Source organism: Streptopelia decaocto (assembly GCF_964273445.1).
Source record: "Streptopelia decaocto genome assembly, chromosome: 21".
Taxonomy (NCBI): Eukaryota; Metazoa; Chordata; class Aves; order Columbiformes; family Columbidae; genus Streptopelia; species Streptopelia decaocto.
Genome location: NC_138676.1, coordinates 5,643,735 through 5,658,807, shown reverse-complemented (window position 1 = coordinate 5,658,807; position 15,073 = coordinate 5,643,735). Strand labels below are relative to the sequence as shown.

The following is a 15,073-nucleotide window of genomic DNA, read 5'->3' as shown; positions in this document are numbered from 1 at the left end:
GCTCCGTCTTTATTTATTCTCCAAAATGCACAAATTAAAATCTTTCCCTCATAAAGACATGGAGGAAAGTCAGTTTTCTGAACAGAAAAACCTTCTCGCTTTTCCAGGACACCCTGAGTGTCTCCCATGTGCAGCAGGACCTCGAGTTGTCACCCTGGGGTGACCCAAGGCTCATGGTTTCTCCTACCCCAAAATATCAAAATATCACAGAATCTCAAGAGTGTGAGGGGTTGAAGGGCCCTGGAAAGCTCATCCAGGTCAATCCCCCCATGGAGCAGGAACACCCAGATGAGGTTACACAGGAAGGTGTCCAGGCGGGTTGGAATGTCTGCACAGAAGGAGACTCCACAACCCCCTGGGCAGCCTGGGCCAGGCTCTGCCACCCTCACCCCAACAAGTTTCTTCTCCTCTTTCAGTGGAACCTCCTGTGTTCCAGTTTGCACCCATTGCCCCTTGTCCTGTCCCTGGTTGTCACCAGAAGAGCCTGGCTCCATCCTCCTGACACTCCCCCTTTCCATCTTGATCCCCAGGAATGAGTCCCCCCTCAGTCTCCTCTTGTCCAGCTCCAGAGCCCCAGCTCCCTCAGCCTTTCCTCACACGGGAGATGCTCCACTCCCTGCAGCATCTTGGTGGCTGCGCTGGACTCTCTGCAGCAGTTCCCTGTCCTGCTGGAACTGAGGGGCCACAGCTGGACACAAGATTCCAGGTGTGGTCTCCCCAGGGCAGAGCAGAGGGGCAGGAGAACCTCTCTGACCTACTGACCACCCCCTTCTAACCCACCCCAGGTACCATTGGCTTCCTGGCCACAAGGGCCCAGTGCTGGCTCATGGTCACCCTGCTGTCCCCAGGACCCCCAGGTCCCTTTCCCCTACGCTGCTCTCTAATAGGTCATTCCCCAACTTACACTGGAACCTGGGGTTGTTCCTGCCCAGATTCAAGACTCTACACTTGCCCTTGTTCTATTTCATTAAATGTTTCCCCGCCCAGCTCTCCAGCCTGTCCAGGTCTCTGATGGCAGCACAGCTTCCAGTGTCACCCACTCCTCCCAGCTTGGTGTCACCAGCAAACTTGCTGACGGTCACTCTGTTCCCTCGTCCAAATCACTGATGAATATATTGAATAACAGCGGCCCAGCACTGCCCCCTGAGGCTCTGCACTGGATACAGGATCAACTGACTCTGCCCATTGCCCACGACTCTCTGGCTTCTTCCCTTCAGCCAGTTCGCAGTCACCTCACTCCCCGCTCATCCAGCCCGCACTCCCTCAGTTCAGCTGTGAGGATGCTGTGCAGACTGTGTCAAATGCCTCACTCAAGTCAAGGTGGATCACGTCCACCGCTCTGCCATCATCCATCCATCTTGTTATGTCCTCAGCAAAGCCAATGAGGTTGGTCAAGCACGACTTCCCCTTGGATCACTGGCTGAAGCCGGTAGTTGACTTCTTGAGGGGAAAAAAACCCACTTTTTAATGTTATTTAGCAGCAGTGATGGGGTCAAATCCCATTTTTCTCCCTATTTTTTCATGGAAACTTGGGGGCCCACAGCTCAGCATCCTGCCTGTCGGCCGCCGTGGATGAGCGTCCGCGCTAAACCAGCAATAATGACGGCTTTGTGCTGCCTCGGCCGCCCCTCGGTTATTTTCATGCGTCCAACCTCACGAGGCTTTTAAATTCTTCGCAGGAGAAAAGCATCTCGGTGACCCGGAGCGTTGTGTGATGGTTTGGGAGCCAGGAAGGAGCCCGAGAGGTCCCACCGGTGCCGCGGGAGGTGAGTGATGTTCCTTTCTTCTATTTTCCACATTTTAGAGCTGTTTTTCTTCATTTTCTCCTAGTAAATAAAAGAACCGTCCGGCTTCTTCCAGCCTGTCAGTCACAAAATATCGCTGTCAGGACATGAAATATTAATAAGGCCTCAGAGACGATGCTTCGCCTGCAGAAAATGCCCCGGTGCCCAGGAGCCCTGACTCGGTCGGCTAAAAACATGTAAGTACATCTCAAAAAAAGGCCGGGGTGAGGCGTAATCTGCTTTTCGAGCGCCATAAACGCCCGATCCCTCCCTATCCCGACACCAATGTCCAAGGGAGCCGAGGCGGCGCGTTAAGGAACACGCCGAGCGTTTATGCGACACGAGCGCCTCGGGTCTCCCGGTGGTTTTGAAGTCGAGCCTGAAACAAAATTCATATTTAATTCATCGCCTTAATAATGCTGATGAACACGGAGCTGCTCTTGCCGTGTCTTTATTCCCCACGCTCAAACAGGAGCCCAGTGAATGGGGAAACCACGGCAAAAGCAGCTGGGGCGCTAAAAAACAACCCGAAAAGCAGGAATGTTGAAGCTTCTTCCGGTTCTGCGCCGTAAACGAACCCAAGATTTCTGCGTCTCCTCAATAGGTTTGCAACTCAAATCGCTCATCGTGCGGGGGGTGTTTTGTGGCTCTCGCACAAGGAGACCATTTCATCGCATTAATTGGGATTGTTTTTCCCATTAATTGGGATTTTTGGCTCTCTCCCCGCCCCCGCCGCCCAAGACATTTCAAGCTCCATCCTCGGCAGCGGGAAACGACCGGCTGGCTGAACTCAACCCGGGCTCTCGCCGGCTATTTATTTATTCTGGGCGATTCTCCTCCCCGCTCAGGGGCTTTCCAGACGGTTCCTGTTTATTTTGGGGAAAGGAAAGACCGTGTCAAGCAATCGGTATGAGCACGAGCTGCTTTCCAACCGGCCCCAAATGGGGATTACTTTTTGCTGCCGTCCCCCACCCAAACCCCCGGCTCCTGGCGACAACCTCTGGCTGGCGCATCCGCCCCCGTCTGCCACCCTGATTATTTTGTTTGCAATCAATGTGGAGCAGGAGGGCGAGTTTGGCTTAAATCCCGATTTCTCAGTCGCCGGTGGAAGTGTCGGGAGCTGCTACGGCCAAGGGGCGCCGCTCGGGCCCGGCTTTTTTCCCCAAATTTTGCAAATAATCATCTTTTTCTCTCGCAGGGTGGGAGCGCCGGGTGTTTGTCTCCCGAGGAGCCATCCCCGTGCGGGTGGAAGATCTTGATAAGTCCCGGTGAAAGAAATGCAACGGGATGCTTGCACAAGACACAGCGCACGCCAGGAGGAGGGCGGCCCAGCCGATTTTAGGTCAGGTGGGAAAAAAGCCCTTTTTTCCCCCCAAAAATCCCCACCGGGCTCATGAGGAACGTTCCTGCACTGGGATTCCAGCCCATGCAGCCGGAGCGGGACCGAGAGAGCACAAAGTGTCTCCTCTCCGTGATTTAAGGCCCTCGAAAGACGGCAATTCCTCACGCCTCGTGCCGGCGCTTAATTACCCACCCCGGTAAAAACCGGCCTCTTATTTCCACCTTGACTTTGCTGACTTCAGCTTCCCCGCTGTCACATCCTGCCTTTGCCTTTGGCTGCTAATTAAAAAGCCCTTCAGCCTTCACCTCCTCGCATTGGTAATTACGGACCGTGCACCGGCCGCCTCTTCGTCGTTGCGGCAAAGCCGCGGCGTTCACGGAGATACCCGCAGCGGCGTCACCGCGGTGCGGTCGCCTATAGGAAACCAACCGGGGACTCTGTGGGAGCCGGGAAATGCCCCTGGGAGGGTTGAGCACTGGGAATATTCCATTTTAAATCCTCGCTCCGTTTCAAATCCTTTCGGGGGCAAAGCCAGGGGATCGCTCCTGCCCACCCCTCAGTCTCTAAGTCGCAGTCAGACCCTTTCTCCTCGCTCCCAGCAGCACGGCCAAAGCTACTCAGACTTTCCAAACACAAGCAGGACACAACCCAGGCCTAAATTTGTCCTGGAAAAAACCGCGAGCAGCTGAAAGAACAGGAGCTTGGTGGAAAAAAAGAGGAAGAAAGGGGCAAAAAATAACCCACAAAGTCAACTTGCTTGTGCAATAAACGTCTGCGTGTGTCAGCGCTTGTGGGATTTTTTGGGGTTGAATTTTTTTGCCCTTCGCTGATGAGATCAGCACTTAATAAAATCACATCAGGCCCAGATGTTTTCTCCTCAGGTTCAGATCTGAGGTTAAGTCAATTAAAATTCAGATTTATACCGGGCGCGAACGCAGCCCTGGGCTCCATCCTGCGCCCTGAGCAACCTGTGCACCCCCAAATTCAGGAGGTTCCCCCATGGGTGCACAGCTGGCTGCACAGCTGGCCCAGTGACCCACCTCTGCCCAGGGGGCACCGGTTTAACCTCCCAGGGGCTCCTGGGCTCCTCCTAATTAAGCGGTGTCTAACGAGGACCGTCAGCTGCTCTCTGAGAACAGCCGTGGCGTGCGAGCAGCTGTTTGTCTTAGAACGGGGGCTGATGTGTGGCCACGGGTGCCTCTTTTGGGGCTCAATGGTACAAATCAGGAGGCAGAATAATCAGAAAAAGCGCCGGTTTGTTTTCTTTGGTTGTTTTTTTTCGCAGCGGGATGAGCTGAGGTGCAAACCCAGCTTGATTTGAGCTCGGTTCAAAGCCCAGGGATGTTCTCCCTGTAGCGGAGCTTTGTCAAGGCAACGCTTGAAGTGATTTGGCACCATTCTCCTGAAATACCGAGCGGTATACAGGCGAAATACAGGCTCCACGTGGAGAAAAGCGTGAAGACGGGCGCGATCACCACCCCTGAGCTCACACAGACCCGGCCGAGCGCCACCAGGAACGCGCACGGAGCGGCAACACAGATTTTGCACATTTTTATTAATAAAGCAGCCAACAGTGAAGAATGGTCCCAGAAAACCGGCCAGCCGGGGGCCTCGGGCTGCTCCTCGCCTCCAAACGAGCCCACGGCGGCGGAATGAGCCAGCGGGGCCGTGTCGCAGCGCTGCCGAGACCATCGCGCTCCCGGACGCGCTCCCGGCGTGTCCCGGCCTCTCTCCTCCCTCCGGGCCCCCCGGGCTCGCGGGGGAACATCAAAACTCCTTGTACCTGCGGGGAGAGAAGCGGGTGAGCGCGGCGGCTGATGGGATCGGTGACGGTGCTGCCAGAAAGATGGAAAATAAACCCAGCTCTGCCACGCAATCCGCACCGCGAGCCCGGAGGAGAAGCAGGCGCGAGGAGTTGATCCAGCCACCATTTTGTCACCGGCCAAAGCCGAAACAGCCCCAAAAACACCCAGCAGTGTTTGCGCCTCCTCTCCGCAAGCTGCGCAGGAGACAACGTGCTCCCCAACCAGCCCCGGCGCGGGAGAGCGGAGCCCGGCAGCCCTTCACCGGTTTGGGCCGCACTTACCGCAGCGCGAGGCCCAGACTATTGGTTTTTCACCTGCAAACACAAGACATAAAGGACTAAACGTTCGCGGGGTTCACGGTGGTGTCCCCTTCCCCTTGGTGCTCGCCACAGCGCTTTGGTGGCAATCAGGGCCAGGCTGGTGCCGATTCGGAGATTACTGACACCCTCGCTGCAGTGATTTGGCCAAGGATTTGATTAGCGAGGCTGCACTCTGTAATCACACTCATTAGCACGGGTGGGCAATTCGGCCTATAAATTTCAAGTGCATTAATCAATGTTTTGCTAATCGGGCGTCTGGGCCGCCCATCCACACTCTTCCCTGGCCATCACAATTTGATCCTCTGATTCCCAATATTGATCTCAGCCCTTAAATTATCAGCAGAGCGGCAGTTTCTAGGCTGAGCCTGCCAAGCGCAACTCAAAATCGGGCTGGATCAGGCCTTGTGTCTGCATCTAATCCTCGAGGCTCGAGCAGCGATACTCACACCGAGCTACTTCCCATCCAGCACTGACTCTGTGAGCTGCACGCTAGAGCTACAAAGACACAAGGACGGCGCGTTTAGAACACAGAGAGCGCTTTGTGAGGTTGGCATGGCTAAAAACCCCCGCGATGGAGCTGAAAATGCCCGCGGGAGCGAGACATCGCGCAGGCACCTCGCGAAACCCAACGTGGTGCCCGCGCCGGCACGCCGCAGCGACAGTGACCGTGTGCCCCCTCCTCAGCTCAGGAAAGAGATTGAAGTGCTGGAGCGGGTCCAGAGAAGAGCAACAAGACTGGGGAAGGGACTGGAACACAAGCCCTATGGGGAGAGGCTGAGGGAGCTGGGCTTGTTCAGTCTGGAGAAGAGGAGGCTTAGAGCTGAGCTCAGCACTCTCTAGAACCACCTGAAGGGCAGTTCTAGCCAGGGGGGGATTGGGCTCTTCTCCCAGGCATCAGCAATAGGACAAGGGGCCATGGGCTTCAACTCTGCCAGGGGAAATTGAGGCTGGAGATGAGAAAGCAATTCTGTGCAGAGAGAGTGGTCAGGATTGGAATGGCTGCCCAGGGAGGTGCTGGACTCGCCGGTCCTGGAGGTTTGTAAACTGAGATTGGCCATGGCACTTAGTGCCATGATCTGTCAATGGACTGGAGCTGGACCGAGGGTTGGACTGGATGAGCTCTGAGGGCTTTTCCAACCCAGTCCAGTCTGTGATTCTGTGTGATTCTGTGTTTCGGCACGGCGGGACCGGAGGCCGCTCTGGGCGGGCCATACGTACCCTCTCTTCCTCGCCATGGAGCCGCACCAGCCCCGCACCTCTTTGACCACCACGCGAGCCAGGAGCTGCAAGAGGAAAGGTGGGGGATCGCCGCGGGACCGACGGCTCTGCCGCCGCCAGCGTGGGCATTTCCATCGCCGGGAGAGGTATTTTAAGGCATTTTGTAGGGAAAATCGGTTGAGCTAAAACGCACGTGAAGGAAAAGCCGAGCGGGCGGCTCAAACAAATAACCCGGGGAGCAAATCGCCTCCTGCCAGGGAGGGACCTACCAGACAAGCCGAGACATCGGCCGCGATCAGCATGTAGAAAACGTTATTCCAGCCCGTGGGGGAGATGATTCCCGCCAGCAGCGGCCCCAGCGCCGCGCCTGCGAGGGGACACGGGGACGTTCAGGGATGCCGTGGCCGAGCACCGGGGGAAATCAGCGCTTGGCATCCCCCCCTGTCCGTACCTATGGATCCCGTGCCGTCGATGATGGCCGTGACGGTAGAAAGGGCTTTGGCGTTTCCTTTGAGAGACTCGTGCGTTCCCTGTAAAAGCCAAATGTGAGGAGGAAAAGTGGCGTTGGGATCTGTGAGGCTGCTCGCACCCCGGGCAATTTCCATGTGTTTGATCCAGCCGTGGAGAGGAAAAACAAACCCAGACACGGCCTGCAGGCAAATTATGGTAAATCTGGGATCACCAAGCAATCCCAGGGTATTCCCAGCAAATTTTTCCGCTCTGATTGTGTGATGCAGCAGGGCCGAAGCAGACTCACGCGGCCAGGGTGATAAAGCGGTATGAAACAAAGCCGTGGTTAAGGTGCGGACTGTGTGACAGCCCTGCCCTTCTCCGCTTGGCTTCAGAGGTGTTGGAAAACAGAACTAAAATGCCAAAATCCCAGAAAAACATCCCCCTGGGATAGAGGGAGCAGCCCGTGGGTGCGCGAGGCGGCTGGGACAAGGGTTGCGGGGTGCGGTTCTTACCAAATCTGCCGAAACCGCCGTGGTGATGAGAGCGTAGGGCCCATTAACCAGCGCGCCACAGACAATCAGCATCGCTGTGAGGAACCAGGGCAGAGATTTAAGTCTTTAAGTGCAGGACACTGGGTCCATCGCCCTTGGCACACACGTGGATGTCGCTGTCCTGCGCATCTGTCTTCGTTTTCCCTCGGATCCCACCCAGCAAAGGCTCATCCCTCTCCCAAATCTGGGACTGGGGACCCGACTCAAGCGGAGAAATAAAGGCGGGTGAGTCCCCAGCATCTCCCATCGCCCCGGGGGTGACGGCAGCCGGCGGCGCCGCAGAGCTCCTTACCTATCGACGTGCCGATGCCGTTCTGGCCAACGTGGTTATACAGGAACAGCTGGAAAAGAGACACACGATCAGCCAGCTGTGGCTATTCCAGCTGTTTTCCCAAGCGTTTTCCTCGCGGTAGGACAGCGAAGGCGGAGACCCATATTATAACCAGCGCCGAGCTCTGCCGACACCTCTGCGCGGCATTTGAAGAGGAGAGGGGACGGGGAGCCGAGCGCGCCCTTAACTCCGTGTCCCATCTGGTGCCAGATCCAGCCCCCGGCAGCCGGCAAACAGAGGTGCTGCCGCAATGCACAGCCCCACGGGGCTCCTGCACCGCCCCACCGGCTGGAGCCAGACGGTAATTCGCCCTAACGGCGCTATCGGGGGACATGACGCGGCCTCTCAGCTTCTTTGGAGGGGGGCGGCTCACGACGCAGAGCCAGCCAGGCTTGGATTACAGCTAATTAGCCACGGCTTTTGCGGCAGCAAAGCCAAACGAGCTCCATGCAGGTGTTCGGGAAGGACGTCCTGGCCAAGCATGAGGATTTTGGGATGCAAAGCAAAGAGACGAAAGCTGGACCAGCCCAGTGGGACCCCCAAGGCTTTAAGACCGAGCGGGGTTATGGCAGGAGGGAGGAAAAATACACCTTTAAAATATTTTTTCAGCTATCAAGGACTATACGATGCCCTCCCAGCCCCAAGATCAGGACGTGAGCCCTGGAAACACGGGCACGTGGATCGATCCCGGCTCCCGTCTCGTGACCGGCGCGGGGCAGAGGAAGGCGGCCGTGACTCAAAGGAGCCGGACGAGCGGAACCCTCGTGACTGGGTTGTTTTCTTTTTCCCCCCATGTGACAACGCACCATGGGAGCGGCGATGACCAGCATCACACAGCACGTGGTGGCTCTGCCGCCGGTGTAGTCGGAGATGAGGCCGGCGAAGATCCCCCCTGCAAGAAGGAGTCGCGGGTGTCAGTCACGCCGACTTTGCCCAAAACCCAACAGGATGCTGCACTGCGAGGCTCATTCGTCCCCCAACTTCTGCACAAGATGCCCCCAAGGTTAAACACAAAAACATCAGTGGGAAGAGGTTTGATTTCTCCCTGCAGATGGTTCCCCGCACCTGTGTGCAGCTCTGGTCTCCTCCACACTTGCAAAATATATTATTTCTCTAAATAAAAAGGAGAACCCGAGCAAGCGAGACCCAAGGAAAGGTGTCGCAATGCTCACCTGGATGGCAAAATAAAAGCAAGGGGTGTTTGCTGCCTGCTGAGGACTATGAACAACTACTAAACCCCACTGGGGTGCTCTGGGGAAAGAGACGGTGTTACATGTGAAGGGGACTTTCTATCAAAGCGACAATTGTCCCCAAATCATCCCCGATCCAGCCCCTCCACCCTGGTATGTGACAAACCTAAAATGCCACCGACGTCAAAGAGGGTCGACAGGTCCCCGGCTTTCTTGGCACCAAAATGAGCTGCAGGGAGAGGAGCGAGGTGAGGAGACGCTCCCCTTGCCGGGCTCGCTCCCGTCATATTGTCCCCAAAATCCTCACCAACGTTGACGATGTAGAGGGGCAGCCAGTAGAGGAAGGTGTAGCTCACCAGCTTGGCGAAGAGCAGGCAGAGGGAGAACTCCACCACACCCTGCCAGGAGAACACATCAGAGCAGCCTGGATGGTGGGGTTTTACCCCCATTTTCCGCCCGGTTGATGAGACGAGCTGCCCTGACTTTGCTCGTTCCTCCATCCCCGTCACCACGCGTCCCGCAACTCACGGGTATCCGGAGCGCCCCGAGGAAGCTGATGGCTTCGGGCTCCTCGCCCGGCTCCTTGGGGCTGTCGGAGCGGTCGGTGCTGCTCCGGCCCGAGCTGCTCAGCGGCCCCTCGTTGGACGTGACGCCTTCAGGGTCCTTGGCGGTGGTGGTGGCTCCTCCAGCGTCTTCCTCCTCGGATGCCGCCTAAAAACAAAGTGAACGCAGGAGATGTTGCTCTTGTGGCTGCCAGGACGTGAGCCAGAGTCGCGACGAGCACCCTCCACGATAACACAACGTCGCTCTGATTTCTGACGTTACGACTTCACGCCCCAGTTGTTTGGCCATAAACTGAGCGGGACGAGCTGGAATCGATTGGAACTCACGTGATGCAGGGGGGGACTGCAGCCGACGTCCTCGGGATCTACGGGGACAAAGGACACCCCGTGAGACCAGCCCCGCGCCGCCCGCTCTCCCTCCAGCAGAAACGTGGGGCTGGGAACCCCCCGGGGCTGGGCTGTGGCTCTGGGTACCCAGGAGCGAAAACCCTGTGAAAATCCCAAATGTTTTAGAGAAAAATAGCCCAGGAGGAGCGAGCGGCCCCCAAAGGATGCTGAGCATCCCCGCTTAGGGAAATAAGTCCTTGGGGTTGCCCAAAATGCTTGGCAAGGTGAAAAATCCTGCCGATCTCCGCGTCATGCGCATTGCGCCACTCACACTCCACGAGGAAGAAGAAGCAGAGGACGCCCACGGCGGCAATGATGATGCCGGGCACAATGAAGGACAAGCCCCAGGCGGAGGAAACCCAGACGCCGGCAATGAGCGACCCTAAGATGTTGCCGACGGAGGTGTGCGAGTTCCAGACGCCCATGATCAAACCTCTCCTGGCGGGGACAGAGCCGGGGTCGGCATCACCGGGGTCGGCATCACCAAGAGGGACAAGGATGAGGGGGGACACGCCGGAGAAACACTCACTTTCCCTTCCCGAACCAGTTCCCGACGCACGCCACGACCGCGGGCCAGCCCGTCGTCTGCGCCAGCCCGTTGCACACCTGGTGAGAGACAACGGCAGCACCAGCCGGTGAGCACCGACATCATCCCCAGAGCACGGCCCCTGCTCAAAAATCCCAAAGGTGTTGAGAAAGCGCTCGTTTTGGGGTTTTTTTCCCCACTGGGGCAATCCCAGAGCCATTTGCGCCATTGCGGTGGCTGAACTGGGAGCGGCTGGTGTTGCCAAACCAGCCGCCCTGGTCGGCGAGCCGGGCGTGCCGGTGGTTTCGGCGCCCACGGCACGCGCGGCCGGGTTTTGCGGGGAGTGGGAATGCCCGATGTCCTCCCACTTGGAAACTGGGCCACCCCCATCCCCAAAAAACACCAAAAAGCCATGAGGATGAGGTAAAATCCGGGCCGTCCTCCAGCGTGGCCGCACCTGCATGACGATGAAGTACCAGAGGACGTGGATGTTCCAGAAGTAGCCGAGGCCGAAGAGCGCGGTGAAGAGCCCGCTCAGCACCATCCCCCCCGACAGGTAGTAGCGCAGGGGGAGCCGCTCCCCAAAAATGCCGCTGCGGAGGGAACAGCAGGACAGGAGCTGTCACAGGTGATGCCACCAACGATCCCGGTGACCCCAGCCCAATTAAAACCAGTTTCCTGGCACACTGGTGCAAACTGGTGCGCGGAGGGAAGGGCCGTAAGTACCTGATGAACATCCCGATGGCATAAGCCACCAGGAAGGCGTTATCCAGCGCCCCGAAAAGCTCCTTGTAGTTGTCCCCATCTGGAAAAGAAGTAATTAGGGACACGTTGGCTTGGCCCATGTCTTGTGTCACCTCCCGTGGCCACCGGCTCGTCCTTGTCCCCAAAACTCTTCTCCCCGCAGTGTAGGGGGCTCTCGGGTGTCACCGGCGTTGAGCCCCGGCCCTGATTTCACCACCCGCTGCTGCCCTTTGGCCCAGATGCTTAATTACCTCTGGGTGCCTAACGAGCTGCCAAAACCACCGGCCGCCTGAGGGTGGGGGGGGAGCCCATGTCGGCCGGCGTGAGGGTGATTTTTGGGGTGACACGGGGGGCTCAGCCTTACCGAAGGGTGCCCAGCTGCACCACGCGCTGCTGTTGGAGTTGTTGCGAGGGTTGGGGCCCAACGCCGAGCAGTTGGGGTGCAGCTGGCTCTGTGCGGGGAGAAAAGGGGTGAAACGGGCTTTTCAGGGTCCCCCCCATCCCCATGTCACCTCCCGCCAGGGTTGGGCGGGGTGGGGACGAACCTTGACGATGCTGATGGGTTTTCGGGAGAGGTGGTAGCTGGTGTAGCAGAGGAATGTCAGCACCAGCGTCAGCCCCCGATACCTGCGGGATAAAGCGAGAGGAGTTGATACAGGGACAGGGATGGGGACAGGGACCCCATGGGGTGACCCCCAGGGACCGGTCGCCCCCTAAAACAGCTGAGGATGTGGTTAAAAGAGATGAGCCGAGCTTAATCCCGAGGGTTCCCCCTCCTCAAACCACGGGGTGGAAACAGCGTGAGGCTGCGGGTGAGTCAGCGTCGCTCCCGGCGCTAATTAAAGATGAGACGGGATTAAAAAAATACAAGCGGAAGATGGGGATGACGTGAGTGACTTCATCCTTTGCCTTCAGTGAAGGAAAATGGGGGAAAATCAGGGAAAAATGGGGATGGATAAATCCCAAATCGGACCCAACACCCCTGGAGCGGGATGAGCGTCTCCGAGGGGCCTGTCCTGCGTTTCGGGTGGTTTTGCGGAGGGTTTTACAGCAGCCGGGAGCGGCTGTGGCACCGCAAGCGGTCATGAGTTGAGGAAAAACATAACAAAAGCTTTATTTCTGCAGTTTTAGCCCGTCCCGCTCCTCTCGGCGGTTTCACTTCTGCATGAAACTGCAGAAATCACACACGCGCTGCAAATCCGGGCGGCTCCGTAGCTGCTAAATTGCTGCTCGGCCCCCAGAAAATAAACCAACACCCCCAAAAAATCACTGCAGGGCTGAGCCGAGAGGAGAGGAAGGGGAAGAGAAACTTGGGGCTTGTGGGGTTTTTTTACCCCGTGTGTTCTGGGAGGGAAAATCGCAGCTGATGGCAAAGGGTGGGGGTGTGTTTGGTAACAGGCTTCCAAAAAATAAACATATCAAATTCAATTAAACCGCCAGCGGGCTCGTCACGGCGCCAAAACGGAAGGACCCGGCAGGATGTCTGTGCTGGACGCGTCCCACCGAGTTTGGAGGGCCCGGAACAGGCGGAGGGACCGATCGAGGGGCGATGATGGTCCCCGGGTGAGTGACGTCTGGTCCAGGACCGGTCCCTGTCCCAGTGCCAGTTCCCATCCCCATGCTGGTCCTGGGCCCAGTGTGGGTCCCCAAACGAGTGACCCCACGTCCAGTGCCAGTCCCAGTCCTCCGGTCCCCAGTTCGGTGCCGGACCCCAACAGAGTGACCCCCCTGGTCCAGGGCCGCTCCCCATCCTGGTGCTGGTCCCAGTGCCTGTTCCCATCCCAGTACCAGTTCCAGCATCTGTCCCCATCCCAGTGCCAGCTCCCATCCCGATGCTGGTCCCCATCCCAATGTCAGTGCAGGTCCCCGGAAAAGTGACCCTCAGTCCAGTGCCGGTCCCACTCCTCCGGTCCCCATGCTGGCGCTGGTCGCCGAGTGACCCCCCAGTCCAGTGCCGGTCCCTGGTCCAGGGCCTGTCCCCAGCCCTGTGCTGGTCCCAGTCCCTATCCCGGTGCCAGTTCCTGCTCCAGGGCTGGTCCCCGGTGCTGGTCCCAGTCCCCATACTGGTCCTGGTCCCAGTGTCTGTCCCCATCCCAGTCCCAGTCCCCATTCCAGTGACTGTCCCTATTCCGGTCCCCATTCCGGTGCCGGTCCTGGTCCCTATCCCAGCACCAGTCCCTGTTCCAGTGACTGTCCCTATCTGGGTCCCCATCCTGGTGCCAGTCCCCATCCCAGCACCAGTCCTTATTCCAATGTTGGTCCCTATCCCAGTCCCAGTCCCCATCCCAGTGTTGGTCCCCAGTTCCAGTGTTGGTCCCTATTCCAGTCCCAGTCCCCATCCCAGTGTTGGTCCCTATCCCAGTCCCCATCCCGGTGCTGGTCCCTATCCCAGTCCCCATCCCAGTGTTGGTCCCTATCCCAGTCCCCATCCCGGTGCTGGTCCCTGTCCTGGTCCCCTTCCCAGTGCCGGTTCCAGTTGTCATCCCAGTGTTGGTCCCGGTTCCAGTGTCTGTCCCTATCCCAGCCCCCATCCTGGTCCCAGTCCCTATCCCAGTCCCCCTTCCAGCATCTGTCCCTATCCCTGTCCCCATCCCAGTCTCTAGCCCAGTACCATTCCCTGTTCCACTGTTGGTCCCCGTTCCAGTGTTGGTGCTTATCCCAGTCTCTTTCCCAGTGCCAGTCTCAGTCCCCATCCCAGTGTTGGTCCCCGTTCCAGTGTCTGTCCCTGTCCCAGTCCCTATCCCAGTACCAGTCCCTATCCCGGTCCCAGTCCCCATTCCAGTGTCTATCCCTACCCAGGTCCCAGTCCCTATCCCGGTCCCAGTCCCCGTTCCAGTGTTGGTCCCTATCCCAGTCCCTGTCCCCGTTCCAGTGTTGGTCCCCATGCCGACTCCCCCCATCCCGGGGCCGATCCTCCTCCCGGTCCCGGTCCCTCCCCCGGTGCCGCTTCCTGCTCCAGGGCCGCTCCCCATCCCGGTCCCGGTCCCGGTTCCCCGCTCACCGGCTGTCCCGGGGCAGCGCTCGGAGCAGCCGGACCCCGGGGGCCAGCGCTGCCCTCATGGCCGCGCACGGAGCCGCTCCCGGTCCCTCCGCCGCTTTTCACCGCCCCCGGGGCCGCCGCTCCCGCCCCCGAGCCCGCCCCGGCCCGGCCTCGAAATCCACCCGAACTCCGGCCCCGAGGAGGGAAAAGCGAAGTTGGGGAGGACGCAGAAGCCCCGGGGACTCCAGTTTTTTTTTCCCCAGACGCCGTTTTATTCCAGCGGAAAACGCTGATTTTACTTTTCCGCTTCATTGCTCATCACCCCTGCCTCCCGCTCCAGGCACCTTGATTTTGGCCAAACCACCCAAGCCCTGTTTTGGGGTTTATTCGCAGGGATTTGGGGGGTCCCGCTCTCTTCGCACGGGTTTCATCCCCCCCACTATCCAAAGGATCCAATTTACAGATGATATTGAGGCGCAGCAACGACTTTATTGAACCATCATTCCCCAGACCAGCCCCTTCCGAAAGGTGGAAACTGGGGGGTCCCTGTGTCATGAACAAGGACTTGGGGACCCCATGAACAAGGACTTGGGGACTCCCCGATGCCACACGCGTCCTCAGCCACCACACCCTAAAATCAGTTGAAAAAACATTTAAAAAATGCATTTACAGCTTCAGCATTTTGCTGCCCCAGCTCAGTCCAAAACCTCCCTGGCTGGATCGTGCCCATAAATCCACCTCACCGCCCTTGATTAGATCCGCGGCGTCTTCCCCTGACGCAAACGGCGGTTAATCAATGCGGATGCAGCGGTGAATGATTGTCCAGGGGGACCGGAGGAGCATCCCCGGGTCGGAGTGTCCCCGCCACCTCTGGACCGG

The 15,073-nt window shown here is 58.2% G+C and overlaps 1 protein-coding gene across 2 annotated transcripts; it reads right to left on the bottom strand.

Moving 5' to 3' along the window:
• Positions 1–4,662: 4,662 nt before the first annotated feature.
• SLC37A2 (solute carrier family 37 member 2) lies at positions 4,663–14,365 on the bottom strand. 2 transcript variants are annotated; one of them, XM_082070556.1, is made up of 20 exons: positions 14,216–14,365; positions 11,760–11,841; positions 11,579–11,666; positions 11,197–11,275; positions 10,928–11,063; positions 10,474–10,550; positions 10,216–10,382; positions 9,885–9,922; positions 9,523–9,705; positions 9,302–9,392; positions 9,161–9,223; positions 8,611–8,696; positions 7,766–7,814; positions 7,435–7,508; positions 6,921–6,999; positions 6,739–6,836; positions 6,470–6,534; positions 5,698–5,746; positions 5,213–5,245; positions 4,663–4,909 (listed from the first exon to the last, which is right to left on the bottom strand). In XM_082070556.1, the coding sequence occupies exons 1-18, from the start codon at positions 14,272–14,274 to the stop codon at positions 5,704–5,706; spliced, it is 1,557 nt and encodes a 518-aa protein (XP_081926682.1). In that variant the 5' UTR covers positions 14,275–14,365; the 3' UTR covers positions 4,663–4,909; positions 5,213–5,245; positions 5,698–5,703. The 2 variants fall into 2 exon arrangements, with proteins under 2 accessions (XP_081926682.1, XP_081926683.1); XM_082070557.1 differs by lacking the exons at positions 5,213–5,245; positions 5,698–5,746.
• Positions 14,366–15,073: the final 708 nt, after the last annotated feature.

Bases quoted from the DNA above. Each gene is read 5' to 3' on its own strand.
- SLC37A2 (XM_082070556.1), bottom strand. From the start codon at position 14,274: ATGAGGGCAGCGCTGGCCCCCGGGGTCCGGCTGCTCCGAGCGCTGCCC. The intron at 6,837-6,920 runs GTACGGACAGGG...GTCCCCTCGCAG, and splicing joins CGACGGCACGGGATCCATAG to GCGCGGCGCTGGGGCCGCTG. The intron at 5,747-6,469 runs GTACGTATGGCC...GTGTCTTTGTAG, and splicing joins TCCATGGCGAGGAAGAGAGG to CTCTAGCGTGCAGCTCACAG.